At 38.7% G+C, this 26891-nt stretch overlaps 5 protein-coding genes across 15 annotated transcripts; 3 read left to right on the top strand and 2 right to left on the bottom strand.

Annotated features, from left to right (window-relative positions):
- The first annotated feature begins 3840 nt into the window (after window positions 1–3840).
- On the top strand, window positions 3841–5661 carry LOC130725447 (uncharacterized). Its single transcript, XM_057576674.1, has one exon. The coding sequence runs from the start codon at window positions 3841–3843 to the stop codon at window positions 5659–5661; it is 1821 nt and encodes a 606-aa protein (XP_057432657.1).
- Window positions 5662–14407: 8746 nt separating this feature from the next.
- LOC130722218 (uncharacterized) lies at window positions 14408–15515 on the top strand. Its single transcript, XM_057572887.1, has 4 exons — window positions 14408–14621; window positions 14726–14816; window positions 15181–15351; window positions 15436–15515. The coding sequence occupies exons 1-3, from the start codon at window positions 14412–14414 to the stop codon at window positions 15321–15323; spliced, it is 444 nt and encodes a 147-aa protein (XP_057428870.1). The 5' UTR covers window positions 14408–14411; the 3' UTR covers window positions 15324–15351; window positions 15436–15515.
- LOC130722216 (protein MAIN-LIKE 1-like) lies at window positions 15345–20434 on the bottom strand. Of its 11 annotated transcripts, none has more exons than XM_057572882.1 (7): window positions 19650–20434; window positions 19273–19391; window positions 18493–18596; window positions 17542–17825; window positions 17057–17437; window positions 16807–16977; window positions 15345–16722 (listed from the first exon to the last, which is right to left on the bottom strand). In XM_057572882.1, the coding sequence occupies exons 4-7, from the start codon at window positions 17779–17781 to the stop codon at window positions 16243–16245; spliced, it is 1272 nt and encodes a 423-aa protein (XP_057428865.1). In that variant the 5' UTR covers window positions 17782–17825; window positions 18493–18596; window positions 19273–19391; window positions 19650–20434; the 3' UTR covers window positions 15345–16242. The 11 variants fall into 11 exon arrangements, with proteins under 11 accessions (XP_057428865.1, XP_057428859.1, XP_057428862.1 ...); XM_057572876.1 differs by having other exon boundaries at window positions 15345–16977; window positions 19650–19765; window positions 20364–20396; XM_057572879.1 differs by having other exon boundaries at window positions 15345–16977; window positions 19273–19382; window positions 19650–19765; window positions 20364–20396.
- A 453-nt stretch (window positions 20435–20887) lies between these two features.
- Window positions 20888–22669, top strand: LOC130725446 (protein FAR1-RELATED SEQUENCE 5-like). The gene is made up of 3 exons (XM_057576673.1): window positions 20888–21250; window positions 21514–21656; window positions 21773–22669. The coding sequence occupies exons 2-3, from the start codon at window positions 21516–21518 to the stop codon at window positions 22667–22669; spliced, it is 1038 nt and encodes a 345-aa protein (XP_057432656.1). The 5' UTR covers window positions 20888–21250; window positions 21514–21515.
- Window positions 22670–22685: 16 nt separating this feature from the next.
- Window positions 22686–23979, bottom strand: LOC130722217 (protein MAINTENANCE OF MERISTEMS-like). The gene is made up of 2 exons (XM_057572886.1): window positions 23215–23979; window positions 22686–23123 (listed from the first exon to the last, which is right to left on the bottom strand). The coding sequence occupies exons 1-2, from the start codon at window positions 23866–23868 to the stop codon at window positions 22785–22787; spliced, it is 993 nt and encodes a 330-aa protein (XP_057428869.1). The 5' UTR covers window positions 23869–23979; the 3' UTR covers window positions 22686–22784.
- Window positions 23980–26891: the final 2912 nt, after the last annotated feature.

Raw genomic sequence — 26891 nt, 5'->3', positions numbered from 1 at the left:
ATCTCCGATGAGGAACTTGCTGAAGCCTATAAACTTCTCTACACTAAGTGGAAAGAAGCATGTATCTACGGTCAGCAACAAAAGAAGCAAGTCCTTGACCTTCAAGCTGAGAAGAAAAAGCTAACTGAAGAAGTTGCCTTATTGAACTCAAAAATGGAAGGAATGACCAAGTCCATTCGCATGATGAGCAAAAGCACTGATATTCTGGATGAAATTCTTGATGTGGGAAAAAGTGCAGGTGATAAGACTGGGATAGGATTTGATTATCGTGCTGTTAACAAGGCAAGTCAGAACATGACCAAGGAACATGTGCAGATTGGAAGGCAATCAAATGTTAAAATGTGGAACCACAGGCCCCAGCAATCGGTTACACATTCGTATGCTCAAGTCAGGAACTATCAAAATTCAACTTGGAGATGTCATTACTGTGGCAGATTTGGTCACATTAGACCATATTGCTTCAAGCTGTATGGATATCCTATGCTTCAAGGTGTTTCACGAGAAGATGAAAAGAAAAGTCCAGACAAAAGAAAGTGGAAGCCTAAGGTTAATGTTACTGCTCTCATTGCTCACACCTCTCTGCGTGCATCATCAAAAGAAGACTGGTACTTTGATAGTGGGTGTTCCAGACACATGACAGGAGTAAAGAATTATCTTGAGAAAGTGAAACCACATGCTAAGAGCTTTGTTACTTTTGGGGATGGAGCCAAAGGAAAGATCAGAGGAATTGGAAAATTGTCTGACACAGGATCTCCAAACCTTGATGATGTCTTGCTAGTTGAAGGGTTAACTGCAAACTTGATCAGCATAAGTCAACTTTGTGACCAAGGCTTGAAGGTGGTGTTCAAACAGTCTGGGTGTGTTGTCAAAAATAAGAACAAGGATGTGCTGATGAGAGGAGCTAGATCAAAGGACAACTGCTACATGTGGACCTCTGAAACAACATCTTTGTCTGCTCTATGTTTGATGTCTAAAGAAGATGAAGTTAGAATCTGGCACCAAAAGTTAGGTCATCTGAATCTTAAGAGTATGAAAAGGATTGTTGCTGAGGAAGTAGTTAGAGGGATACCAAAGTTGAACATCCAAGAAGGAAAGGTTTGTGGTGAATGTCAGATTGGGAAGCAAGTCAAAATGTCTCACCAGAAGTTACAACATCTGACTACATTAAAAGTGCTTGAACTACTGCACATGGATTTGATGGGGCCAATGCAAGTGGAAAGTCTGGGAGGAAAAAGGTACGTTTTTGTGTGTGTAGATGATTTTTCCAGGTTCACTTGGGTAGAATTTCTGAAGGAGAAGTCAGACACCTTTGAAGTGTTCAAAGAACTATGTCTCCAAGTGCAAAGGGAAAAAGGGAGTGGGATTGTCAAAATACGAAGTGATCATGGAAAAGAATTTGAAAATGGTCAATTCTCTGAGTTCTGCTCATCTGAAGGAATCAAACATGAATTCTCTGCTCCTATCACTCCTCAGCAAAATGGAGTGGTTGAAAGGAAGAACAGGACATTGCAAGAATCTGCTAGAGCTATGTTGCATGCAAAAAATCTACCATATCATTTTTGGGCTGAAGCCATCAACACTGCCTGCTACATTCACAATCGTGTCACTATTCGTCAAGGAGACACAGTTACTCAGTATGAACTATGGAAAGGAAAGAAACCTACAGTGAAGTATTTCCATGTTTTTGGGAGCAAGTGCTACATTCTGACTGACAGAGAACATAGGAGAAAACTGGATCCTAAAAGTGAAGTTGGAATATTTCTGGGGTATTCTGGAAACAGCAGAGCTTACAGAGTTTATAATATCCGCACGAGAGTCATGATGGAATCCATTAATGTTGTTGTTGATGATACATCCAATGAGAGAACGGAACAAGCTCATGATGAAGATGATCTACCGTATGAGTGTACTGATGGAGAACCAGATGAGCCAGCAATTCAATTCCAAAATGAACAAGAAGACACTGTATCTCAACTGCCTTTAGCTACCAAAGAACCCTCTATTAGAATTCAGAAGATACATCCAAAAGAAAATATCATTGGTGATCTGAATGATGGGGTTATTACAAGGTCAAGGGATCTAGTTTCTAATGCATGCTTCATATCAAAAATAGAACCAAAGAACGTCAAAGAAGCTCTGACTGATGAGTTCTAGATTCAATCCATGCAAGAGGAACTGGGACAGTTCAAGAGGAATGAAGTGTGGGAATTGGTTCCAAGACCTGATGATGCAAATGTTGTGGGAACTAAGTGGATATTCAGGAACAAGTCTGATGAAAGTGGTAATGTGACAAGGAACAAATCTCGTCTAGTTGCTCAGGGATACTCTCAAATAGAAGGAATAGACTTTGATGAAACTTTTGCTCCTGTTGCTCGTCTTGAATCTATCAGGTTGTTGTTGGGAGTAGCATGTTTGCTAAAATTCAGACTATATCAGATGGATGTCAAGAGTGCATTCTTGAATGATTACTTGAATGAAGAAGTCTATGTGGAACAGCCTAAAGGGTTTGTAGATCCAAGTTTTCCAGATCATGTATACAGATTGAAAAAGGCTCTGTATGGCTTAAAACAAGCACCTAGAGCATGGTATGAAAGATTAACAAAGTTTCTGATTAACAATGGTTATGACAAAGGTGGCATTGACAAAACCTTGTTTGTTAAGAAAAATGGCAGTGAACTCATGGTAGCTCAAATTTATGTTGATGACATCGTGTTTGGTGGCATGTCGAACCATATGGTGGAACAATTTGTTGAACAAATGAAATCTGAGTTTGAAATGAGTCTTGTAGGCGAGTTAACTTACTTTCTGGGACTTCAGGTAAAACAGATGGAAGATACCTTATTCATCACTCAAAGTAAGTATGCCAAGGGAATTGTTAAGAAGTTTGGTCTTGAGAATGCTGGCCATAAAAGAACTCCTGCTGCAACTCATATCAAGCTTACAAAGGATGGGAAAGGTACTGATGTGGATCCTAGTTTATATAGAAGCATGATTGGAAGTCTTTTGTATCTCACTGCCATCAGACCAGATATTACTTTTGCAGTTGGGGTTTGTGCTAGGTATCAGGCAGAACCAAAGACTAGTCATCTCATTCAAGTGAAAAGGATCATTAAGTATATCAGTGGTACAAGTGATTATGGCATTTTGTACTCTCACAACACTAATTCAGTGTTAACAGGTTACTGTGATGCGGATTGGGCTGGAAGTGCTGATGATAGGAAGAGCACATCAGGTGGATGTTTCTTTCTTGGAAGCAATCTAATTTCTTGGTTCAGTAAAAAGCAAAATTGTGTCTCTCTCTCTACGGCAGAAGCTGAATATATAGCTGCTGGAAGCAGTTGCACTCAGTTGATGTGGATGAAACAAATGTTAAAGGAGTATAATGTGCAACAAGATGTTATGACATTGTTTTGTGACAATCTAAGTGCTATCAACATATCCAAAAATCCAATTCAGCACAGCAGAACAAAACATATTGATATTCGTCATCATTTCATCAGGGAGTTGGTTGAAGATGGTACTGTTACTTTGGAACATGTCTCAACTGAAAAGCAGTTAGCAGATATTTTTACCAAAGCTCTGGATGCCACACAGTTTGAAAAATTGAGACAGTTATTAGGTATTTGCCTATTTGAGGAATTATAGCAATCAAAGGGATTGTGGTGTGCCAACGGCTCTTCTGTCATAACGTTTGAGGCACGCTTAATCCGGAATTTCCATTGTTTCTTGATAACCTCTCCTGCAACCTCCACTGCACAACTTCAAATCTCTGCAACTCACTCCAAAACCGTCCATCCTTTTCTTGAAGACCCGTGTTTCTTTCTTTGTGTCCTCTTCACCATGAGTCAAGATTCTAGCAAGAAACTCACTCTTGAGATGAATGCTTACGGGGTAAAGGTATTGGGTTTGAAATCCAAAACCCCAAAATCGTCAAGGGTTTCAAAATCCTCTCCTCATACTTTTGCAATCGCAATTGCTCAAGGTTGTCCTCAACCATCGTCTGATCCGAGTAAGATGAAAGGGAAAAAGGCTCGATCCAAGTCAGATGCGTCCAAAGCAAAGAAGAAGATGGTAACGAGAAGCTCTGAGGCAACCCAGGGAGAAAATTCCGAGGCTGAAATCAACTCAAGCACAGGTGGTGATGTTGCTGATTTTCGTATCACTGAAGTGTTGGACACTCCTCTCAAGGAAGTTTTACATGCAAATGTAGATCCAATTGTTCCATCACCAAGCAACAACCAATCAAGCCACGGTGTTGATACTCCCTCTGTTGATAAAGTTATGCATGTCGAGGATGTTCAGAATGTCATTGAGAATTCAGAATCTGATGAGGTGTTGCACAACACCCTTGGTGCTTCTGCTTCTGTTGCTTCAAAGAGGAAAAAGATGACTGTTGTTCGTAAGTACTCTACGCGTTCCTCTGGCAAGAAGTTAGGTTTGGGTTTGAGTGAGAACAAGAAGCGCAAGAAGGTCATTATTCTTGATGATGATACTCCTGTTGTCCAGAATGTCAAGAGAAAGGTTCACAAAGACAATGCTGCTCCTGTTGTTGATGAGACTCCAACTGAGGAGTTGGATAAGTCAGATACTGGTCCTGCTGCTCGGAAGCGCAAGATTGGGAAACGAATTCCAGAAAATGTGCCTGCTGCTCCTTTGGATAACATTTCTTTTCACTCTGAAGAGAGTGTTGGTAAGTGGAAGTATGTTTATCAGCGCAGGATTGCTCAAGAGAGGGAATTGACTGGTGAGATTCTGCATTGTCAAGAAATTATGAAACTTCTTGAGGCTGCTGGGTTATTGAAAACTGTTACTGAGATAGGTGGCTGCTATGACAAGTTGGTGAGAGAATTTATTGTGAATGTGACTACATATTGCACTGTTTCTGGGCATCCTGATTTCAGGAAAGTTTTTGTGCGTGGTAAGTGTGTCCATTTTTCACCTGAGATCATTAACCAGTATTTGGGAAGGAGCACTGTTGCCACAGGAAATGAAGAGCTGTCATTGAGTGCTATCACTAAAGAACTCACGGCTGGTCAGACTATGGTATGGCCTGCTAAAGGATTGCTGTCTTCTACTTATTTGAGTGTGAAGTATGCTATCTTGAATCGCATTGGTGCTGCAAATTGGGCTCCTACCACACATAGCTCAGATGTTTCTTCAGGTTTGGCAAAATTAATTTATCTGGTTGGAACTCAAACTCAGTTTGATTTTGGTGAATATGTCTTTGCTCAAACTATGAAGCATGCTGAAACTTTTGCTGTCAGGCTTCCTATTGGTTTTCCTTGTTTAATTTGTGGGATTATTTTGAGTCAACATCCTCAAATTCTCCTTGATGATGAGGTTCCTAGCAAGAAAGCTAGTCTTCTTACTATTGATTCCAGGTTGCTAGCTGGTGCTCATGTTTCTGATGTTGCTGATTTGGCTGAGATGACTCAAGGGGAGGGTACTTCCTCTCAGAAGACTCCTGAGACTCCTATTGCTGCGCTTATTGCGGTGTCTAAGATGCTTCAGGACACAATTACTAGTTGTACATTGAGGAAGAAGAATGTGGACACTCTCATTCTGCAGTTGACTAAAGGCAAAAGGCCTCTTGAAGACAATGCTGCTGATGATCAAGATGTTGCTGGTACTTCTGATGATGACACTTCTGCTAGTGCTTAGTGTATTTGTTCCTTCTTCATTCAATCTGGTTGTAATATTTTGTTGGTTTCTGCTGGCTCTCTGCACCCTTTGACAAATTCTGCTAATAAGGGGGAGAATGGTACTGTTGTTGCTGTTGTTGAGTGTTTTTGAGTTTCAGACTAAGTATGGTGCTCTGTTTTCCGACTCAGTAGTGTGTTCAATTCATCATATGCTGTGTGCTGGTTTGTGTTAATGGATGGGTATTGTTGTTTTTGCATTGTTTGACTTTCTGATCATGTTTTAGCAAAAATTTGCCAAAGGGGGAGATTGTAGTTCTTTTGATTGGCTGCATTTTGCTCAAACCATGATGTGCAACCATATGTGCCAACATCTGGAGCAACATGGTGAAATTTCATATGTTGTTGGTTCAGTCGTTAAAGTCAAGTTTGTTGTGAGGTTGCTGATTGTATGAGGAGTCAGAAAACTTATTCTATGCTGTGCGTTTTATCTTCTGAAGGCGTGTTTGTTTTAAATCTTGGCTGAAGTAACAAGATTGATAGCGTGTGAACCAAGTCTATCTCAAAGTTTGAATTCTGTTACTTGGTTCTGTTATTTTATTCTGGTAAGATTTGATTCCATGAAGATTCTTTCCAGAAGTGTGTTAGTGGACTCTATGACGTTCAGCCCATTGAAGATCCAAGCCCCAAGTGAACGTCTATATAAAAGGAACTTGTAAACCCTAGCTGAGCACGGATTCAGAGATTCAGATATTGATCTTAGGGTTTTGTTTGTGAGTCCTCTTGTGAGTGTTGTATCAACTTAGTGCTTTAGTTCATCAAAGTACTGAGTTGAATTTGTTTAGTTGAATTGTAATCTCATCAAACTTGTTTATTGATAAACATGTCTTGATCACTGTGGCAGTGATTGTTAGGAGTTAGAGAAAGTTTTCTCATAGCTTAGAGGAGAAGGGCTAAGCTTGATTCACTTGTGTAATAGTGGTGAACATATAAGAGGCTCTATACTAAGGGGGAGTACTTAGGTATAGGAGGGACTTTTATGTGACCTGAGAACTATTATTTGATAGTGAATTGACTCCTGGATTGGTATCCTCCAGACGTAGGTGATGTTCACCGAACTGGGTTAACAACTCCTTGTGTTTTAACTGTTTGTTTGTTTTTGATACTCTGATTGTGTTTTGTTGTGTTACACATTGTTGCAACATTGTGTATCACATCTGTCCTAGGTGAATACGAATTTCACATTGGATTGAACATACGGACTCATGCGAGTTTAAATGGCGATCGCTGAATCGATCCAATCCATCGGATTGAATGTATGGACTCACGCGTGCCTGAGTGACTACCGCCGAATCGACCCAATCCATCAGATTGAATATACAGACTCGCGCGTGTCAAACAACTATTGCCGAATCGGTCCAACCCGTCGGGTTTGAACATACGGATTCGCGCGTATGTGTTTAACTACAAATTTCGATTCAAAAGTACCCGAAGGTCAAAGTCGTCTTGCGACTAGGCTGTGAAAAGCCGGAGTACGTAAAGCACTCAGTGACATTTCCCTGGTCACTATGGTTCATCCCCGTGGTGACCATCAAATCATCTCAAGTTCAAGGCTTTTCGACTATTTCCCGTTTTTCACAATCATTTCCAACTCTTAAGTTTCCCTAAAGGTCTCGTTAATTAATCAAAGCATTTCAAGTTGAGTTAATCAAGTTATGAGGTTTATTATCGAAATCCAAGTTCCATAAGTTCCCAAGTTCCAAATTCTAACTATTCAAAGTTTCCCAAATCCCCCAAATATAATCCCCGGGAAAAGTCTAAGTGTTCAAAGAGGGCTAGATCTCAGACCTCAGGTCAGGACCTGCCTAGGGTTATTCTTTCAACCCGAATGATAAAAAGAATCAATCCAAATATCCTACACTCCGCAATCGCGTCAAAGCGCACAATTCGACAACAATATTAATATCTCAAGCTATAAGAAGCAATACAACAATAATTCTGTGCGGAAATCATAAGACAGAAACCCAGTAAACGGCCGAAGCCTCTCAGAAAACGGAGACACACGTCTCATATAAGTTCACTCGGCCGAAGCCTCCAGAAAACATTTTCTCATAAAGCAATAAACAATATTCAATGCGATATTCACTATCAAGCAATATCCAAGTCGAATTTATCGACGCCTACAATACAAATAGCTAGTAAGTAAGTTGCCCTAACCTCGAGTTGTTCTAGTCTCGCGGTGCAGGTCTCGCTCACAAGCTTGCTCTGTCAAACCCAAAGTTTCCACAACCAAACCTTGGAACAAACAAAGTAATAATCAATCAAAACAAGTCGATACCATCGAAACAATACAAACTAACGTTCGACAAAGCTCAAGAAGCTCCAGAGTACGACATCCTAACGCGAATGGAAGAGTTTCCCCGAATGGGTGAGTTTTGACTCGTGAAACCAAACTAGAAATTCTAATATTTACCTTTGCTCACTAAAACGCACATAACTCGAGCTACAGAACTCGGAATGACACGAAACCAAAGCCAAAATTTCGGCGACTCGAAGGGCTACAGTAAGCATAAGGCCCACCTTGCCCAGATTTGAGTTTCCTCACTATCCTAACACAAATAGGTCTCGGCCACTCTCCAAAAATAGGAGTTCCGGCGCTTTTTCTTCGATCTAATTTAATTCCTAGGTAGTTTTAGGGTAAAACTAGGGTAAAAAAACTGTCGGAAAATTTTTAGGACGAACGGTTGGAATTACGACTAGTTAGGGGCATTTTGGTCCAAAATTAAAGCTCAAAAACTCAAAGTCGAAACTTCGGAAAACAAATTTGATAGGGACGTTCACAACGACATTTATAGCAACTAATCCTAAGGGCACTAAGTCAGATTGTGGCTTTTCAAAGATAAAGTTTCAATGTGTGAGTAAATGGGGTTTTTACACAGTTTTTCAGATCTATGGCGACTCGGTGCAAATCTGAATTCACTGACAGCGATTATAACATGTTGGGTTGCAGTAGAAGATAGTTGGAAAGAAAAATCGAGGTAATCGGAAATTTTTACAAAAAGCTAAAAACTTTGAGCACAGAGCAACATAGAATAAGCCGACAGAAAGTAGAAATAGAAGTAAGATTAAGCATCCTTACCTCTGTGCCTACGCGTAGCTTCTGAAATCAGGACGATCGGGCAAGAATCGGAAAAAAAAAAACTCACTCTCTCTCTCTCTAAGCTCACGGCCTCCTTGGGGGAAAAATGAGAATTTTCTCATTTTTTTCCTTTTTATAGGTGAGGCAAAAATCCGAAAAATCGATATTTCACGGTTCCGGTTGTTTTGGTACTTTCATCTGCTGATAAAAATTGAGTATTCGGCGACAGAATGTCGAAACTCAAATCGAGGTTCATTTAATTGAGGAAAACGTCTCAAAGACGGTGTGGGTCGATTTATGCCGAAAAACTACTTTTGGGTGTGACAGTCGGATGAAGAAACTTCGTTCTGAAGAAAGATTAGAAACGTCGAAAGAAATCTGGCTACGCGGATGGAAACTCCGATAGAAGCTTCGAATAGAAAAAGTCTTCATTCAGCGCTTGAATTTAGAGTTTTGCGAGAATAGAATTTAGAGTCGTCGGACTTCCGGGAAGTGAAACCTATCGTGCGTACAGTCCAGAGTTCCGAAATGAAACGGTGGTAGAGGGAAAAATAAAGAGAGCTTCTTATTTTTCCAAGGATTTTGAATTTCGCTTAAACAATGCTTTAAGAGCGGAAATAGCCTTTTTCGGACACTCTCGACCTTAGTCGGGTGTGGAAATGGCTCGTGCTAACTCTTCACAGTACTATCCTCAAGCAATTTCCTAAACGTCATTCTTCATCAAGTCGTCCGAAACAGCATTCTCCTCTACAAGGCCCTTTTGTGGTTGAACCAGTTCTACTCTTGGGTTGAAAAAATAATTAAAAATAAGGCTTAAATACTCTTTTGGTACTTGAAATTGTAAAGGGAATCAAATTTGATCCCTGTAAAATTTTCACATCAAATTGGGTCCCTGAAATTGTTTTTTTAATCTAATTAAGTCCTTTTGCTCAATTTTGACTAGTCAATGGTCCAGTGGAAAGCCTAGTCAGCTAAGGATGGCCACATGCACTTTTTTCACATCAATTTTAGTCCCTTAAAAATTATTTTAATCAATTTTAGTCCTTGTTCTTCCACCTTCCTCTTCCACCTTCTTCCTCTTCCTCCATAACTCAAATCCTTAAACCTAGAAATTCAAAACCCTAAAAAAAACTATATGTTTATCACATTCACCTTGTTCTTCCTTTTGAATTTATGTGATTTGAGTTATGGAGGAAGAGGAAGAAGGTGAAAGTGGAAGAACATGAAGGTGGAAGAACAGAAACTAAAATTGATTAAAATACTTTTTAAGGGACTAAAATTGATGTGAAAAAATCCACGTGGCCGTCCTTAGCTGACTAGGCTTGCCACTGGACTGTTGACCGGTCAAAATTGAGCAAAAGGAGTTAATTAGATTAAAAAAATAATTTTAGGGACCCAATTTGATACGGAAATTTTATAAGGACCAGATTTGATTCCCTTTACAATTTCAAGGACCAAAAGGTTATTTAAGCCTTTTTAAATCCAAGTCTGAAATTTGGGGCTTACATTCTTCATCGGGTTTTTCAATTTGCTCTTTGTGCTCTCCAATTCCTTCTTCATTTCTTCTAATTCCCTAACAGAGCATTCCAAACCAGCTTCGTTAGCCCATATGAAGAAGCCACAGTCATTTGGTAGTTGATGAAATTTGCATCGCCAGAGGTTTCTACTTGGGTTGCGTTGTGTGTGAGAAGTCAGGTATAGAGTTTTAATCCTTATTGTATCAAGTCGAAATGTTGTCAAGTAGACGTCGACTTGATAATTGTTCTCAAGTCCACGTTGACGTGAGAATTGTTCTCAAGTCCACGTTGACATAAGGATTGTTCTCAAGTCACCGATGACTAAGAGACAACTTCAGGTATTCAGACTTGTAAATAAATAGTATGGTTATTTTAGGTGACCTCTAATGTGGACCACTTTTAAAGTGGTTTAATTTTAAACCACTTTTTTTAACCTGTTATAACAGGTCAACACATATTTTTTTAAACAAATTTAATATATGACAAATTATTAATGATATTTTTTTTAAAAAAAAATAATGTGTTGACCTGCTATACCCAGTCAAAGTAGGTGGTGTAAAATTACACCACCTAAAAATGGTGCATATTAGGTTCTCCCGTTATTTTATGAATAAAATCAGTTCGTCGTTGAATAAGCGTGTTACAACCTCAAGATCGCACTTATGGGTGCGAAACAACTCAAACAATAAGAAGTTGTTACGGGTCGCACTTTTGTGTGTCATATCAAAGTTTATTGAACGAACAACTAAAATAAAATGATATAAGTGTTAGTTTTTGGAAATAATGGCAACATGGGAAATACAAGTCCAGGATCGCACGTATAAGTGCAAAACTCAGGTTTATTCAACGAATCAGTTAAAACAATTATACGGTGTTACTGCTCGCACTTGAATGAGCATATTACAAGATCAAGACCGCACTTAAGTGAGGGTGGCATCAAAAGATATTATGGGGTGGCATCAAAACATATTATTAGGGTTAGGTTTAGGGTTTAGGGTTAGGGTTAGGGTTTAGGATTAAGGTTAGTGAAGGTGGTGCCAAAACTTATTATAGGGTGGTGTGGAAACTTAAGTGAGGGCGATGTCAAAATTTGAGTGAGGGTCGTGCCAAAAGCTAATTGAGGGTGGTGCCAAAACATATTAAGGCCAATTTCAAAATTTCACTTTCATGCTTCTAGGATTTGATTCCTTCTCAATTATCACTTTATTTGCATTTTAATTTTGAACTGACAAGATCAAAAACAGCTAACAATTTGCTTTTGAACTGACAAAATAAAAAACAGCTAACGATTTGCTTTTAAATTTTGCAGATAATCCAAACAAGCAGCAAATAACATAAATTTTCATAAATTTTGCAGATAACCTCTTGCACATGTTACACTAATTAATATTTCCCTTTGAACAACAACTCAGCTACAACCAGCAAACAGAGCATGAGTGACACAACAGCCCTCTCTAGTTTGCCATTTAACGTCTTCATATTCTCAACTTTCCTGTTGCTATCTTCCAATTTCTTCATCGGGTTTTTCAATTTGCTCTTGGTGCTCTCCAATTCCTTCTTCAATTCTTCTAATTCCCTATCAGAGCATTCCAAACCAGCTTCGTCAGCCCATATGAAGAAGTCACACTCATTTGGTAGTTGATGAAATCTGCAATGCCAGAAGTCTCTACTTGGGTTGCGTTGTGTGTGAGAAGTCAGGTATAGAGTTTTAATCCTTATTGTATCAAGTCGAAATGTTTCAAGTCAACGTCGACTTGATAATTGTTCTCAAGTCCACGTTGACATGAGAATTGTTCTCAAGTCCACGTTGAGATGAGGATTGTTCTCAACTCACCGATGACTAAGAGACTACTTTAGGTATTCAGACTTGTAAATAAATAGTATGGTTATTTTATGAATAAAATCAGTTCGCCGTTGAATAAGCGTATTACAACCTCAAGATCGCACTTATGGGTGCGAAACAACTCAAACAATAAGAAGTTGTTACGGGTCGCACTTTTGTGTGCGATATCAAAATTTATTGAACGAACAACTAAAATAAAATGATATAAGTGTTAGTTTTTGGAAATAATGGCAACATGGGAAATACAAGTCCAGGATCGCACGTATAAGTGCAAAACTCAGGTTTATTCAACGAATTAGTTAAAACAATTATACGGTGTTACTGCTCGCACTTGAATGTGCGTATTACAAGATCAAGACAGCACTTAAGTGAGGGTGGCATCAAAACATATTATGGGGTGGCATCAAAACATATTATTAGGGTTAGGTTTAGGGTTTAGGGTTAGGGTTAGGGTTTAGGATTAAGGTTAGTGAGGGTGGTGCCAAAACTTATTATAGGGTGGTGTGGAAACTTAAGTGAGGGCGGTGTCAAAATTTGAGTGAGGGTCGTGCCAAAAGCTAACTGAGGGTGGCGCCAAAACATATTAAGGCCAATTTCAAAATTTCACTTTCATGCTTCTATGGTTTGATTCCTTCTCAATTATCACTTTATTTGCATTTTTATTTTGAACTGACAAGATCAAAAACAGCTAACAATTTGCTTTTGAACTGACAAGATCAAAAACAGCTAACGATTTGCTTTTAAATTTTGCAGATAATCCAAACAAGCAGCAAATAACTAAATTTTCATAGATTTTGCAGATAACCTCTTGCACATGTTACACTAATTAATATTTCCCTTTGAACAACAACTCAGCTACAACCAGCAAACACAGCATGAGTGACACAATAGCCCTCTGTAGTTTGCCATTTTACGTCTTCATATTCTCCACTTTCCTGTTGCTATCTTCCAATTTCTTCATCGGGTTTTTCAATTTGCTCTTTGTGCTCTCCAATTCCTTCTTCATTTCTTCTAATTCCCTAACAGAGCAATCCAAACAAGCTTCGTCGGCCCATATGAAGAAGCCACAGTCATTTGGTAGTTGATGAAATCAGCATCGCCAGAAGTCTCTACTTGGGTTGCGTTGTGTGTGAGAAGTTAGGTATAGAGTTTTAATCCTTATTGTATCAAGTCGAAATGTTGTCAAGTCATCGTCGACTTGATAATTGTTCTCAAGTCCACGTTGGCGTGAGAATTGTTCTCAAGTCCACGTTGACATAAGGATTGTTCTCAAGTCACCGATGACTAAGAGACAACTTCAGGTATTCAGACTTGTAAATAAATAGTGTGGTTATTAATTATCGTTGTCCTACATGTGTTAAAGCATCTCTAATTTAACCCTTTGTTTCCCCAAATAGATAGGCAGTGCAGCAGCTTATTTGTAGGCAGACATCTTCTCAGCTAGACGTTATTTTGTTCTCCTGGCTTCTTCAGTTCTTGTTATTACCTGGCTCAATTTAAGGTAAGTCTCTAAACTGTTTGAGGGAGGGATTGAATGAGCGAATAGAAAATAGAACTGTAGAAGTCAATGATTGTTAAATACTAAGAAATCTCACTATTTAGTTGAGCTGTTTTTGGAGATGTACTAATCTTCTCTTTTGAGAAGAGGTTTTGCGTAATCAAGATGTTTGATTTTGATTTTGATTTGGTGTTAAGATCATAGGGAAATTGCAATTTTTGTTTTGTGTTTAGTGTTCACTTTCAATGTGAAATTGTTAAATTACTTGTGCTTAGTGTTCACTTTCAATGGGAAATTGCAATTTCTGTTTTGTGCTTAGTGTTCACTTTCAATGCATATTGAAGTTGTTTTAATTATATTTTTACCGATGTGTTCATTTGAAAAATTTGAACCCCTTGACCCCGGGGTCCTGCATCCGCCACTGAGAGGAAGCAACCCTTCTAGCCTACTAGTCTTGTAAGTAGGCATTCCTTTCTGGAGACATCTTCATTGCCTTCTTAGTTGTTAGGGTTTGAAATGTTGGGGGAAGTAATTAGGAACTTTCAATAGATGTGAGGATTGAATTGCTACATTATTTTAAGCAACACAAGCCTTCTTGTGTCATTGCAAAATTTTGATTGCAACTTTTAATAATGTGTATTTTTATTGAGATTTTGATTGTTTTCTATTTGACAGGTTTGTTGTTTATTGAGAGATTTATGGGTAAATCTTCCGATATGCACATGAATAAACTGTGTGAATGGTCTATGCACGAGAAAGTGGCCAAAAAATTGAAATGACCTGTTTTTCTCAGTTTCTTAAGGTTAAAGAGTGCTTTTCCAAAGGTAACTTCCATTTACCATTGGGTCCCCTAGAAGCCCTCTTGGAGGTTTATGATAAAGAAAAATGTTGCTTTCGACTTGGAAAAGAGGTTAAGGATTTTCTTTTAGATATGGGATTAGAGGATATCTACTTCATCACTGGACTTCCCATAGATGGGATCCAGGTGAGCTACTATCTCAAATTTTTTTTTGCATTTTGCAATTTTTTATTATATGAATATGAGCATGAAGACATTAATACAATTTGATATTGATATGATTGTGGCAGGTGTCTGGTTATGTTACTTATGAGGCTGTGGACTTAGTCATGAAGCATTTAAATTTGAAGGATTATCAAGCAAGAGATTTGCTCATAAAAGGTTCAGGCAATGGTGCAATCAATGTAAATAAGTTGCCTTTATACTTTAAGGAATTGCCCAGTGCTGCTTCTGATGTGGAGGCCCATGCAAAAGCTTTCATTATGTACCTGTTAGGAACAACACTTCTTCCCAATCGGAAAGGGACTATTATGCCAGACTTTATGGAGCTCTTAGATTTACAAAAAATTAATAAATATGCTTGGGGAGCAGCTGTTCTTGCACACATAAAAAATGCTTTGGGCAAAGACAAAAAAAATATTTGTTGTTTCACATGGGGCTTGATAGTAAGTTTTTTAGATTGTCATTTCAATTTATATGAATCATATTATTTCATAACTCTTAGTACTTTATTTCTTTCTTATAGGTATTTGCATTAGAGCGGTTCCCCTTCATAAGGAACGCATTTGTTTTACCACCTATACAACCCCTGTTTTTGACCTGGATAGATGTGGTGTACACAAACTTCAAAAACAAACACACAAAAACAAAAGTGGAAGATTACATTAAATTGTTTTCCCGGATGAAGGAGGAGGATGTAACTTTCATTTTAATTTTTATTAACCTTATTATCATTATCTGTTCCATATTATCTAACATAGTCAATTTTTATGTTTGCAAGGTTACTTGGAACCCATATGAGAGGCTGGCGCTCTCTCAGGATGATGTGAATCAGTTGCGTGCGAAGTATGCCATGGTGCTTATCATTTGCTACCAAACTGTTAGTTTGAATCGTCCCGACATATGCTTTAAACAACTCAGTTTGGAGGTTGTCAATGTTTTTGCTATTCCAAATATGAAAGTTGTTCAGCCTAGCAAACACAAAGATATTGATTGGCGTTTATATGAGGGTCAAGGGAAGACATATAATTATCCAGAGTTAAATGGTATGTGGAAAAATAGGTTTTCTTACCTTGTCACAAATCTTCCCAATGGGTCCTTTGAAAGCAGCAGCAGCATTGATGTTGATACACCTCTTATTAAATATAGGAAGACTGATATAAACAGGAAGAGGAAGAGACCTGGATATGAATATCAGGTTGTTCAATGTGAGATTTGTTTGCTTCAAGTTGTTCTCTCATTTTTTTATTTTATATGTTTAACCACAATTCTTGTATGTGCAGTTGAAGAAGAAACTTCTTATTCTTGATATAAATGAGGTCCTTGCAGACGTAGTATTTGACTATGAATCTAATCATAGAAGATTTCGACCAGACGAAACATTTCAATTAAATAATAAATGAAATGATAAACATTTCAATTAAACATTTCAATCATAGTTTTGACTATGAATCTAAACAATGATGAATGTTTCTTCTGGTCAAAATCTTCTAGGATTAGATTCATAGTCAAATACTACGTCTGCAAGGACCCCATTTATATCAAGAATAAGAAGTTTCTTCTTCAACTGCACATACAAGAATTGTGGTTAAACATATAAAAAAAAAAATGAGAGAACAACTTGAAGCAAACAAATCTCACATTGAACAACCTGATATTCATATTCAGGTCTCTTCCTCTTCCTGTTTATATCAGTCTTCCTATATTTAATAAGAGGTGTATCAACATCAATGCTGCTGCTGCTTTCAGAGGACCCATTGGGAAGATTTGTGACAAGGTAGGAAAACCTATTTGTCCACATACCATTTAACTCTGGATAATTATATGTCTTCCCATGACCCTCATATAAACGCCAATCAATATCTTTGTGTTTGCTTGGCTGAACAACTTTCATCTTTGGAATAGCAAAAACATTGACAACCTCCAAACCAAGTTGTTTAAAGCATATGTCGGGACGATTCAAACAAACAGTTTGATAGCAAATGATAGGCACCATGGCATACTTCGCACGCAACTGATTCACATCATCCTGAGAGAGCGCCAGCCTCTCATATGGGTTCCAAGTAACCTTGCAAACATAAAAATTGACTATGTTAGATAATATGGAACCGATAATGATAATAAGGTTAATAAAAATTAAAATGAAAGTTACATCCTCCTCCTTCATCCGGGAAAACAATTTAATGTAATCTTCCACTTTTGTTTTTGTGTGTTTGTTTTTGAAGTTTGTGTACACCACATCTATCCAGGTCAAAAACAGGGGTTGTATAGGTGGTAAAACAAATGCGTTCTTTATGAAGGGGAACCGCTCTAATGCAAATACCTATAAGAAAGAAATAAAGTACAAGAGTTATGAAATAATATGATTCATATAAATTGAAATGACAATCTAAAAAACTTACTATCAAGCCACATGTGAAACAACAAATACTTTTTTTGCCATTGCCCAAAACATTTTTTATGTGTGCAAGAACAGCTGCTCCCCAAACATATTTATTAATTTTTTGTAAATCTAAGAGCTCCAAAAAGTCTGGCATAATAGTCCCTTTCCGATTGGGAAGAAGTGTTGTTCCTAACAGGTACATAATGAAAGCTTTTGCATGGGCCTCCACATCAGAATCAGAAGCAGCACTGGGCAATTCCTTAAAGTATAAAGGCAACTTATTTACATTGATTGCACCATTGCCTGAACCTTTTATGAGCAAATCTCTTGCTTGATAATCCTTCAAATTTAAATGCTTCATGACTAAGTCCACAGCCTCATAAGTAACATAACCAGACACCTGCCACAATCATATCAATATCAAATTGTATTAATGTCTTCAGGCTCATATTCATATAATAAAAAATTGCAAAATGCAAAAAAAAATTTGAGATAGTAGCTCACCTGGATCCCATCTATGGGAAGTCCAGTGATGAAGTAGATATCCTCTAATCCCATATCTAAAAGAAAATCCTTAACCTCTTTTCCAAGTCGAAAGCAACATTTTTCTTTATCATAAACCTCCAAGAGGGCTTCTAGGGGACCCAATGGTAAATGAAAGTTACCTTTGGAAAAGCACTCTTTAACCTTAAGAAACTGAGAAAAACAGGTCATTTCAATTTTTTTGGCCACTTTCTCGTGCATAGACCATTCACACAGTTTATTAGCTCTCTCAATAAACAACAAACCTGTCAAATAGAAAACAATCAAAATCTCAATAAAAATACACATTATTAAAAGTTGCAATCAAAATTTTGCAATGACACAAGAAGGCTTGTGTTGCTTAAAATAATGTAGCAATTCAATCCTCACATCTATTGAAAGTTCCTAATTACTTCCCCCCAACATTCCAAACCCTAACAACTAAGAAGGCAATGAAGATGTCTCCAGAAAGGAATGCCTACTTACAAGACTAGTAGGCTAGAAGGGTTGCTTCCTCTCAGTGGCGGATGCAGGACCCCGGGGTCAGGGGGTTCAAATTTTTCAAATGAACACATCGGTAAAAATATAATTAAAACAACTTTAATATGCATTGAAAGTGAACACTAAGCACAAAACAGAAATTGCAATTTCCCATTGAAAGTGAACACTAAGCACAAGTAATTTAACAATTTCACATTGAAAGTGAACACTAAACACAAAACAGAAATTGCAATTTCCCTATGATCTTAACACCAAATCAAAATCAAACATCTTGATTACGCAAAACCTCTTCTCAAAAGAGAAGATTAGTACATCTCCAAAAACAGCTCAACTAAATAGTGAGATTTCTTAGTATTTAACAATCATTGACTTCTACAGTTCTATTTTCTATTCGCTCATTCAATCCCTCCCTCAAACAGTTTAGAGACTTACCTTAAATTGAGCCAGGTAATAACAAGAACTGAAGAAGCCAAGAGAACAAAATAACGTCTAGCTGAGAAGATGTCTGCCTACAAATAAGCTGCTGCACTGCCTATCTATTTGGGGAAACAAAGGAATAAATTAGAGATGCTTTAACACATGTAGGACAACGATATAAAATAAAGCAGCAATACTAGTGCATTGCTCAATTCAAAGTGACATGAATTGCCAATGAAAGAGAAAATGATAAGCTTCTAATTCAAATACTACAAAGCTAAAGGACTATTTGTGCTAAAGGACTGCTCAATTTCAAACACTGTTTGTGCTAAGAGAGTTTTTTCCTAGCTAGCAATGAGTGGAGAACCATTAAAACAGAGAATCATTATGACACCCTTTGTGGGGAGGGGATAGGATTCCCTTTCTTGTTTCCAAATTTGCCAGACTTTATGGTTAAGTTAACGAGAAAGCTGAACCTTTTTTTAGTTTAATAGGAAATTACTTCTCCTCTCATGGTGCCTACCAGTTGGGATACTACTTCAAAGCAATACATAAAAAACATCAATTAAGTAAAGAACAGCAAAACAACATACTATGAAAAGAAGAACTAGCTAGGACTAAAACAAATTAAAACAGATTGTAAAGTAGTTGATAGCAACAAGCACTTGCATCAACCTTTCACGGCCAGATTGGGTACAACAACATCAGGACATGAGTTCAGTATCTAGTGCCACAACCAGATTAATCTCAGGCTAATAAAGGAACCAAACCGAAGGAATGAAAAAGCCAGCCAACCTTTCTGCAATGAGATATGACAGTGTGAAAAATTTCCGCAGCTAGTGCCCAAACAGGATTCATCACATTCCAAAGCAGTGCAAAACCAATGAGAGCAGTGACAGCAAAGTCTTCATGTCCTTATTCAAGACAATAAGGTATTAAACTTCTAATTCACTAGTTACACAAAATTTATCACTAGTTAATTCAACAGAATCAAACTAACAAAGCATATTCCCCCCTTTCAAATTCAGATTCGCTTCAAAATTGAGCACAAACAGTGTTTGAAAAAACTCTCATGACCTGAGAAAAGCTTGATGAAACTAATTGTGCTAGAGAATCAAACAACAAATTCCAAATTTGGAAAAATTAGGGGAATATGGCAAATGGGTACTCACCAAATGGTAACCCACTGGTGGTGCCGTGGTGGTGGTCGGTGGTGCACTGTTGGCTGAGCGGTGTGGTGGTGGCCGGTGGTGCACTGGTGGCTGGTGCGTGTGTGTGCGTGCTTGACCTAGCGAGAGAAAGAGGTGAGGGGCTTAGTAGTGAGCAGTGGCGGAACTTCACCAAAAATATTGAAGGGGCCAAAATAGTCTTAAATATATATAAAATCAATATTCTGATATCAGCAAAATAAAAAATTTATGAAAAAATTAGTTCAAGTACATAGGTGTTTTAATTTATACAAAAGTAATCATTAAAATCACATAAAAACACAACTAACTATATATAAAGCTTACCTAAAATAGCATAATTAAAGCTTAAGATAAGTTTCACAACCGACCGGTTCAAATCCTAAGGCTATGTTTTACAAGACTTTTTAGCTAGTATAAAACTTATTTGGTAGTATAAAAAACCAAAGCCATTCCAGATCTGCAATGCAATACTTGCTGATTTGCTAGTCAGTTATCTATGTTCTCTAACTCAATATGCAAAACTTTGCCTTCTGATTCTGGAAGTGATTCTTCATGTGCAGTTCATAATGAAAAGTTAAAGATTGACAATGAGATTGAAATTCTCGGAGAAAGGCTAAGGATGATAAAACATGAAAAAGAAAAATTAACAGAGAAAGTGAAAAAGATCGTTTGAAGCTTTTGGAGGAGATAGCAAACCATGTTCCACATATTAAACAGTTAAGAAACCAGCAAGTATTGCTTCATAGATCCAGATCTAAAATCCAAATTTTCTCTCCTCTTCATTCGGCTGCATTGCAGGAACCGACGGTGGTGGCGACGCCGCCTTCTTCGACGACGATGGCGGCGAGGTAACCGTCGTAGAAGGTTTCGACGTCCATGTCAGCCTTGTCGGACTCGACGACGACGACGATGTCGCCTTTGGAGAGCTTGTCGCCTTCGGACTTGATCCAGGAGACGATTTTGCCTTCCGTCATGGTGGAGCTGAGCGCCGGCATGAAAATCTCACGGATCTTTGCACGGACGATGAGGTGGGCGGTTCCCCGGCAACTATGACGGCGTCGTTGGTGCGGCGGAGGACGGTGGAGGAAGAAGGGATGAAGGGGGTTTGGAGAAGGTGAGCCATTGTGTGGTAATTGGGAAATGAATGAATGAATTGAAGAAATGAGAATGAGAGAACTGAGTGATTGTATTGTTAACTGAGAAGGGGTTTCCTCGGGAGTTGGGTTTGGGGCCCCCCTATGAGGCTCCGCGCCCCACCTCTTTTTTTTTAACCCATAAATGCCCTACGGAACTTAAACTTCCGTATTCTATAAAATAGAATACGGAAGTTAAAATTCCGTATTATAACTCTGACAGTCATCACCTTTTCCACCATTACTCCTCCCTCCACCAACCCCTCCACCATTACTCCTCCGTCACCAACCCCTCACCAGCCCCCTTAACCCCCTCAATGCCTCCAGACCACCCTCTCTCTCACCCTCTCCTACCTCACTTTCATCCTCACTTCCATTCTTCCTACCACCACCACCAACTCCTTCATTGGCAAGCTCTCCACCATTGGATGCAAAAAGATAGCATTTGAGGTAAGTGTTGTTAGTTGTTTGTTGTATGTTGTTAGTTTAAGTAGTTGAAGTTGTTAGATTAAGTAGTTAGATTAAGTAGATTAAGTAGTTAGAATGATGATTTTCTGAATTCTGAGATGTGTTAAAATACGGAATATAAAGTTTCGGAGTCTATACGAAAATTAATATACCGTATTCAATACGAATTATAAATTTCCGTATTAAATACGAATTATAAAGTTCCGTATGCAATATGGATAATAAAGTTCCGTATTCTCTTCCAGGGATGACAGAATCATTTTTATTTCATGAATCCCAATTGATTGAAGTTGGATTGAACAATGCTCAACCTGAAGAGGTGCCACCACCAGCATTTGTACCCCCGTGTATAAGTATAGATGTCTCGCATTTATTTACAACTGATCAGGTATTCTTTGAACAGATTTTTGCATTGTTTTGAAAGTGTAATATATCAATTCTTATTATGTCTTGATCACCCTTGTTTATGCCTTGTTTGTGTGTTGGGTATGCATCATTGAACAGATTTTCCCTACCCGTGATGATCTTATCAATTGGGTTCATGGAATTGCGATTGAAAATGGATATGTTGTGTTGATCACAAAGTCAGATAGCGGTGGGAATGGAAGCAGAAAAGCTCATGTCATGTTGGGGTGCGAGAAGCATGGTAAGTATGTTCCCTACAGAGACCCTGACCTTGTTGAAGGAACGAGAACACAAAAGACAGAATGTCCTTTTAGACTAAAAGGACGACCTATGAAAAATGGCATAGATAGAGATTGGCGGCTAAAGGTGATGGAAGGTACACACAACCATGAACCAGCTAGGTCACTACTTGGCCACAATTTTGTTGGTCGTCTAAATTCCGAAGAGAAGGAGCAAGTGGAAAAAATGTCAAAGAGTTGGGTTCCACCGAGAAAGATGCTGTTGACTTTGAAGGAAAACAATCCTTTAAACTTGACTACCATATCTCAGATTTATGGTGCTTGCAAGAGGTTAAGAAAATCCCTCCGCGGGTCATTGACAGAAATGCAACACTTGTTGAAGAAGTTGGACGGTGACAAGTACGTCCACTTTGAAAGACATGAGCCTGGATCGGAAGTCATTAGGGATGTATTTTGGGCTCATCCAAATGCTATCAAACTGTTCAACACATTTCCATATGTAGTGATTATGGATTGCACATACAAGACAAACAAATATAAAATTCCATTGCTTGAGATTGTTGGACTGACTTCCACAGATAAGACATACTCCATAGCCTTTTGCTACATTGTTAATGAGGGCACAGATGACTACGTTTGGGCACTGGAGTGTATGAAGTCTCTATTTGATGGTCATTGGTATATTGATGGGCCTTATGTTACTTATCTTGCCTTTCATTATTCACGGTGTAGTTATACAGGTTATTTTTCATTATAAGAGTCTAAACATAATAGGTGGAAATAGAAAGCGTGGTTAATATAAAAAGAGTCCATACAATGTCGTCACATGTCATAATATAAAAGTACACAAAAAAATATATACAAATATACAGTCACTCGCCCCGACCCCTACCGCCACCCCTACCGCCACCCCTCCGACCTCTAGGTCCACGAGCTCTGCCTCCACGAGCGCCCTCTGCAGGTGCACCCTCTCCACGGTCTCTGCCTCCACGGGCTCTGCCTCCACGCGCTCTACCTCCACGACCTCTGCCTCCTGCAGCTCCAGCTCCTCGGACAGCAGCAAAGGCTACTCCCTGGGTACCGATGAATGCGCTGGATCTAATAAGATCCAGCGCCCTCTCAGTGAGGGATCGGGCATGCGTGCCAACTGCAAGAGCATCTGGCACCTCCAGTGACTGCTCCAACAAGTCCACGACCCGACGCACAACCGTCTGCAAAAATAATGTACATAAATGTGAGTGTACAAATAAAATATCATGAACAAAAAATCACAATTGCATGAAAAATAAAATTCAAACTTACCACAGCACTGAACTCCTCCCTCCTATCATCAGGGATGATGAACCGATGGGACACACCGCCATACCACCTCATGTACTCCTCCACAGCCTCTCCCGAATGAGTAACAGGGATCCCCTGAGGGCGCAGGTGCGGCACAAAATCAGCATAGGCAGCATCTGCGGTCTCAGCAAGGGACCCAGTCGTCTGGATCTCGGAGGGGTGTCGAGGGACATCCTGGATGTAGCCAAACTGGCGCAGAACCCTCTCTGGTAGATGTCGTCGAACAACACGGCCAAATGGCGTCCGGATGTAGCCAGAATACATGGCCCTCTGATCCCGTGGTCGATGAGCCCGATGGTCCTCAAATGGGGTCCATATAATGTCATCCACCGTCAGCTCATCGAGCATGACTCGCCTCTCATCGAGGCCTGCATGCCCGACCCGGGACATAACCCACCGCCGCGCCCTAGGCTGGTCCTGTGAGTACTCCGGATCCGCCCTCCGGATAATGACGCGATCAGAAAGGTACTCGTAGGCCCATCCTAGCAAGAGTGAGCTGAAACCTCCCATCTGGGCCGTCCCCCTCCTGGACGCTCGATCAAGCTGGTCGTACAACGTAGCGAGCGCAATTGCGCCCCACGCGTACTCGGACACTCGACCGAGATCCTGCAACATACCTATCCAGTAGACGGTCGTGTGGTATCCACCGCTCTTGCTAGCAAAGAGCGTCGCGCCTAGCTGGTTCACCAGCCAAATCCGTGCAGCGTCCTCACGATGTTTATAACTAAATTAAAAACATTTTATAAATTAACTAAGCTAATTAGATTAGGTTTTATAAATAAACTAAGCTAATTATATTAAGTTTTATAAAAACATTTTATAAATTAAGTTTATAACTCTAAACAGACACCAAATACGGAACATTAAGTTTCATATCCAATACGGAACATTAAGTTTCATATCCAATACGGAACATTAAGTTTCATATTGAATACGGAATATTATGTTCCGTATCGAACCAGAACTCCATTAACGACATTGCATGATTGGAACTCGCCCCAAAGACCAATTTATACAATTTCAGCCAACCTAACATCTACTTAAGCATAAATCGACTATCCTAGGGTTGAAAGATTCCATAATTTCAAGTTAAATGGTGATTTCAAGTTGAAATCCAAACTTACTTACCTCTAGGTTCAATGCAATGAATGGGGAGAATGGGGTTGATGATGGAGACGATGGTACCCTGTCCAGATGATGATTGAAGCAAGGAGAGCGTCGGTCTCGAAGATTGCAGAGCAAGGGTTGGGAATGGTTTGGAGCGCTGAAATGGGTTTTGAAAAAACCCCTGTCGATTACATAGTAATATAATACGGAACTTTATATTCCGTATTGAATACGAAATTTAATATTCCGTATTCTTGTAAAGGGGGTTTTTCCGTAATTTCCCCACTTTAAGTGGGGCGCGGAGCCCCATAGGGGGGGCCCCAAACCCAACTCCCGGTTTCCTCGAGTTCATCGAAACATGATGGAGGTTTTCAAGTTTAATTAAGTTATGAAATTAATTAGGGATTAATTATTTAGGTTAATTAGGTTTTTTTATTATTTAAATGAAAAAATGAATTCCACGTCAGCTCATTAATCCCATGTGGACATGCCACATGGGTCACCGGAGCTCCGGCGTTGATTCAGAGCTCCGGAGGGACCAAAACCAAACCTTTTGACAAAGGTTAAGAACTAAAACTCACCTTTGTTCCGGCGAGGGACGAAAACCAAGCATTTAATAAAGGTTAGGGACCAAAAACTTATTTAAGCCTAACTATTTAGATAGTAAACATTAATTATTTAATTAAAAATAAGAAGATGATGAAAAATAAAGCCCCATGTGGGATGGAATAGGGGGATGGTTAGCATAATTGTTTTTTGAAAGAGTTAGCATAATTGTTAACAGTAATTTGGTTTACAATTATTAGCCATCATTATTAAGAAAATATTAAAATCAAGTATAATAAAGGAAAGTACAAGAAGTATTTTAAACCCAAACTTACTACAAATTATTTCATCATTGAGAGCTACAAATATAGAGTTAAATAGTCTTTTAGTATTGCCAAGCTTGCTACAAATATATCATACATGTGAAAATTTAGATTTTTTTAAGCAACATGTCATTTAGTTTTAGTCACCCCCACAATTATATTCTGGCTCCGCCCCTGGCTGTAGGTTGTAAGATTTTTCACACAATAGAGGAATATGATGATATAATGAATGAAATTTGGTTGAACAAATCATATGGAGTTCAAACTAGTGAGTAATCTTGTTCGAGTTGGATATGACATTGTGAATAGTGAAGCTCTCCCTAGTCCCTACCAATCGGAGACCTCTGCCAAAATGGAAATACAACGAGAAAGCAATACACTTTATCCATTTCCTAAAAGCTACAATCCTAGTTCAGGTCAGGTATAAAAGAATAATGTTATCTTCACACCTCAAAATTGAGGTGTGGAGAGGTGGAGGAAGAGAGAGATAGAAAGAAATGAGAGAGAAAGTAAAGATGTGATAGGTGATTTGATTGATAGAGAAAAAAGAAACAGATTAAAATGAATGTGGAAAAGAAGTGGAGAGGTGTGTATATATGTATAAAAAAATAAGGAAGTAATTCCAAGTCATAAAACAAGAATGCTTGCTGCTGAAGGGGTAAGAAGCAACATTGAGAAGGGAAATAAGAGAAAGGCTTTAGCAAAGAGGCTAGAATCACTTAGAATCCCATCAAACATTGAATCTTCAGACATTGCTAGTCTTAAAGAATGGCTCCCTCCAGATGGAATATACTCTCCTGGGTCCTACTACGTCACCCCAAAATTTGGAAGTTATTCTGTAAGGAACATTAGGAATTCAAATGAATCCAATAAGGACTCTACATTTAGTCCAGAGCTGGTATCTTCCTTTGAACAGTGCATGCAAAACCTTGAAGCAGATGAAGAAGGTTAAATCCATACTTGAAGTTGAAGGTTAGTGTTGTTAATATAAGTTAGAAAAAGAGAAATGTTCTATAAAGTTGAAGGAGCAGCTCAGTTATCAGTGGCAGAAGACTAAAGAGACCCAATATGTTAATTAATAGTTTTTTTTTAAGTTCAAAAATCAGTACCTTTGTGAGTTTTAACAAAGTACATTGCACCATTGAGCATTAGTTTTTCACTTCTGGTGAAGACATGACCCTCAGCTCAAGGGTTTTGGTGCTTTGTTTGCAAACTTTCATGCTTGCCTTGCTTTCAGATTTCAGCTCCAGAACATGCCAATTCTGGCTTATCTGTCATGTGTAAGCTTCAATTATCTTTGAGAATTAATGGTTTGTGAAATCAATACAGACAAAACAGCAAAAAACACCTTGCTAGCTAAATCTTAACTATGCTAATATGCTGCACCATAACTAACTACTAGTTTCCTTTTTTGTATAGCAGTTTTTTCAGTATGACTGAAATCCTGAATTTGATTTAAGGCACAAAGAAGCTGGCCTGTAGCTCAATTTGTGTCATATTATACAGGTCTTGACTCCTCTCTAACAGAGAAAAGTGAACCCATTTGCAAGCACCTGGACTCCTACACAAGAAATTATGAATTCCTATAGGAGAACCTTAGTTTTTTGGTTGAAATTCCAGTCACAAATGGAAACCGATTTCCATATCGATTTCCAGTATCCT

This window comes from Lotus japonicus, chromosome 6 (assembly GCF_012489685.1).
Source record: "Lotus japonicus ecotype B-129 chromosome 6, LjGifu_v1.2".
NCBI classification, from domain to species: Eukaryota; Viridiplantae; Streptophyta; class Magnoliopsida; order Fabales; family Fabaceae; genus Lotus; species Lotus japonicus.
Note: the sequence above shows the minus strand (reverse complement) of the source record. Positions and strands in the feature narration are given on the sequence as shown.

Excerpts from the sequence above, each read along its gene's own strand:
- LOC130722218 (XM_057572887.1), top strand. The coding sequence starts at position 14,412 with ATGACCTGTTTTTCTCAGTTTCTTAAGGTTAAAGAGTGCTTTTCCAAA. Across the intron at positions 14,622-14,725 it reads TTCCCATAGATGGGATCCAG|GTGTCTGGTTATGTTACTTA; the intron begins GTGAGCTACTAT and ends TGATTGTGGCAG. Across the intron at positions 14,817-15,180 it reads AAGAGATTTGCTCATAAAAG|GTATTTGCATTAGAGCGGTT; the intron begins GTTCAGGCAATG and ends TCTTTCTTATAG.
- LOC130722217 (XM_057572886.1), bottom strand. The coding sequence starts at position 23,868 with ATGTTGCAGGATCTCGGTCGAGTGTCCGAGTACGCGTGGGGCGCAATT. Across the intron at positions 23,124-23,214 it reads GGGAGGAGTTCAGTGCTGTG|ACGGTTGTGCGTCGGGTCGT; the intron begins GTAAGTTTGAAT and ends TTATTTTTGCAG.
- LOC130725447 (XM_057576674.1), top strand. The coding sequence starts at position 3,841 with ATGAGTCAAGATTCTAGCAAGAAACTCACTCTTGAGATGAATGCTTAC.
- LOC130725446 (XM_057576673.1), top strand. The coding sequence starts at position 21,516 with ATGACAGAATCATTTTTATTTCATGAATCCCAATTGATTGAAGTTGGA. Across the intron at positions 21,657-21,772 it reads ATTTATTTACAACTGATCAG|ATTTTCCCTACCCGTGATGA; the intron begins GTATTCTTTGAA and ends ATCATTGAACAG.
- LOC130722216 (XM_057572875.1), bottom strand. The coding sequence starts at position 17,781 with ATGCACGAGAAAGTGGCCAAAAAAATTGAAATGACCTGTTTTTCTCAG. Across the intron at positions 17,438-17,541 it reads TTCCCATAGATGGGATCCAG|GTGTCTGGTTATGTTACTTA; the intron begins GTGAGCTACTAT and ends TGATTGTGGCAG. Across the intron at positions 16,978-17,056 it reads GTTTCACATGTGGCTTGATA|GTATTTGCATTAGAGCGGTT; the intron begins GTAAGTTTTTTA and ends TCTTTCTTATAG.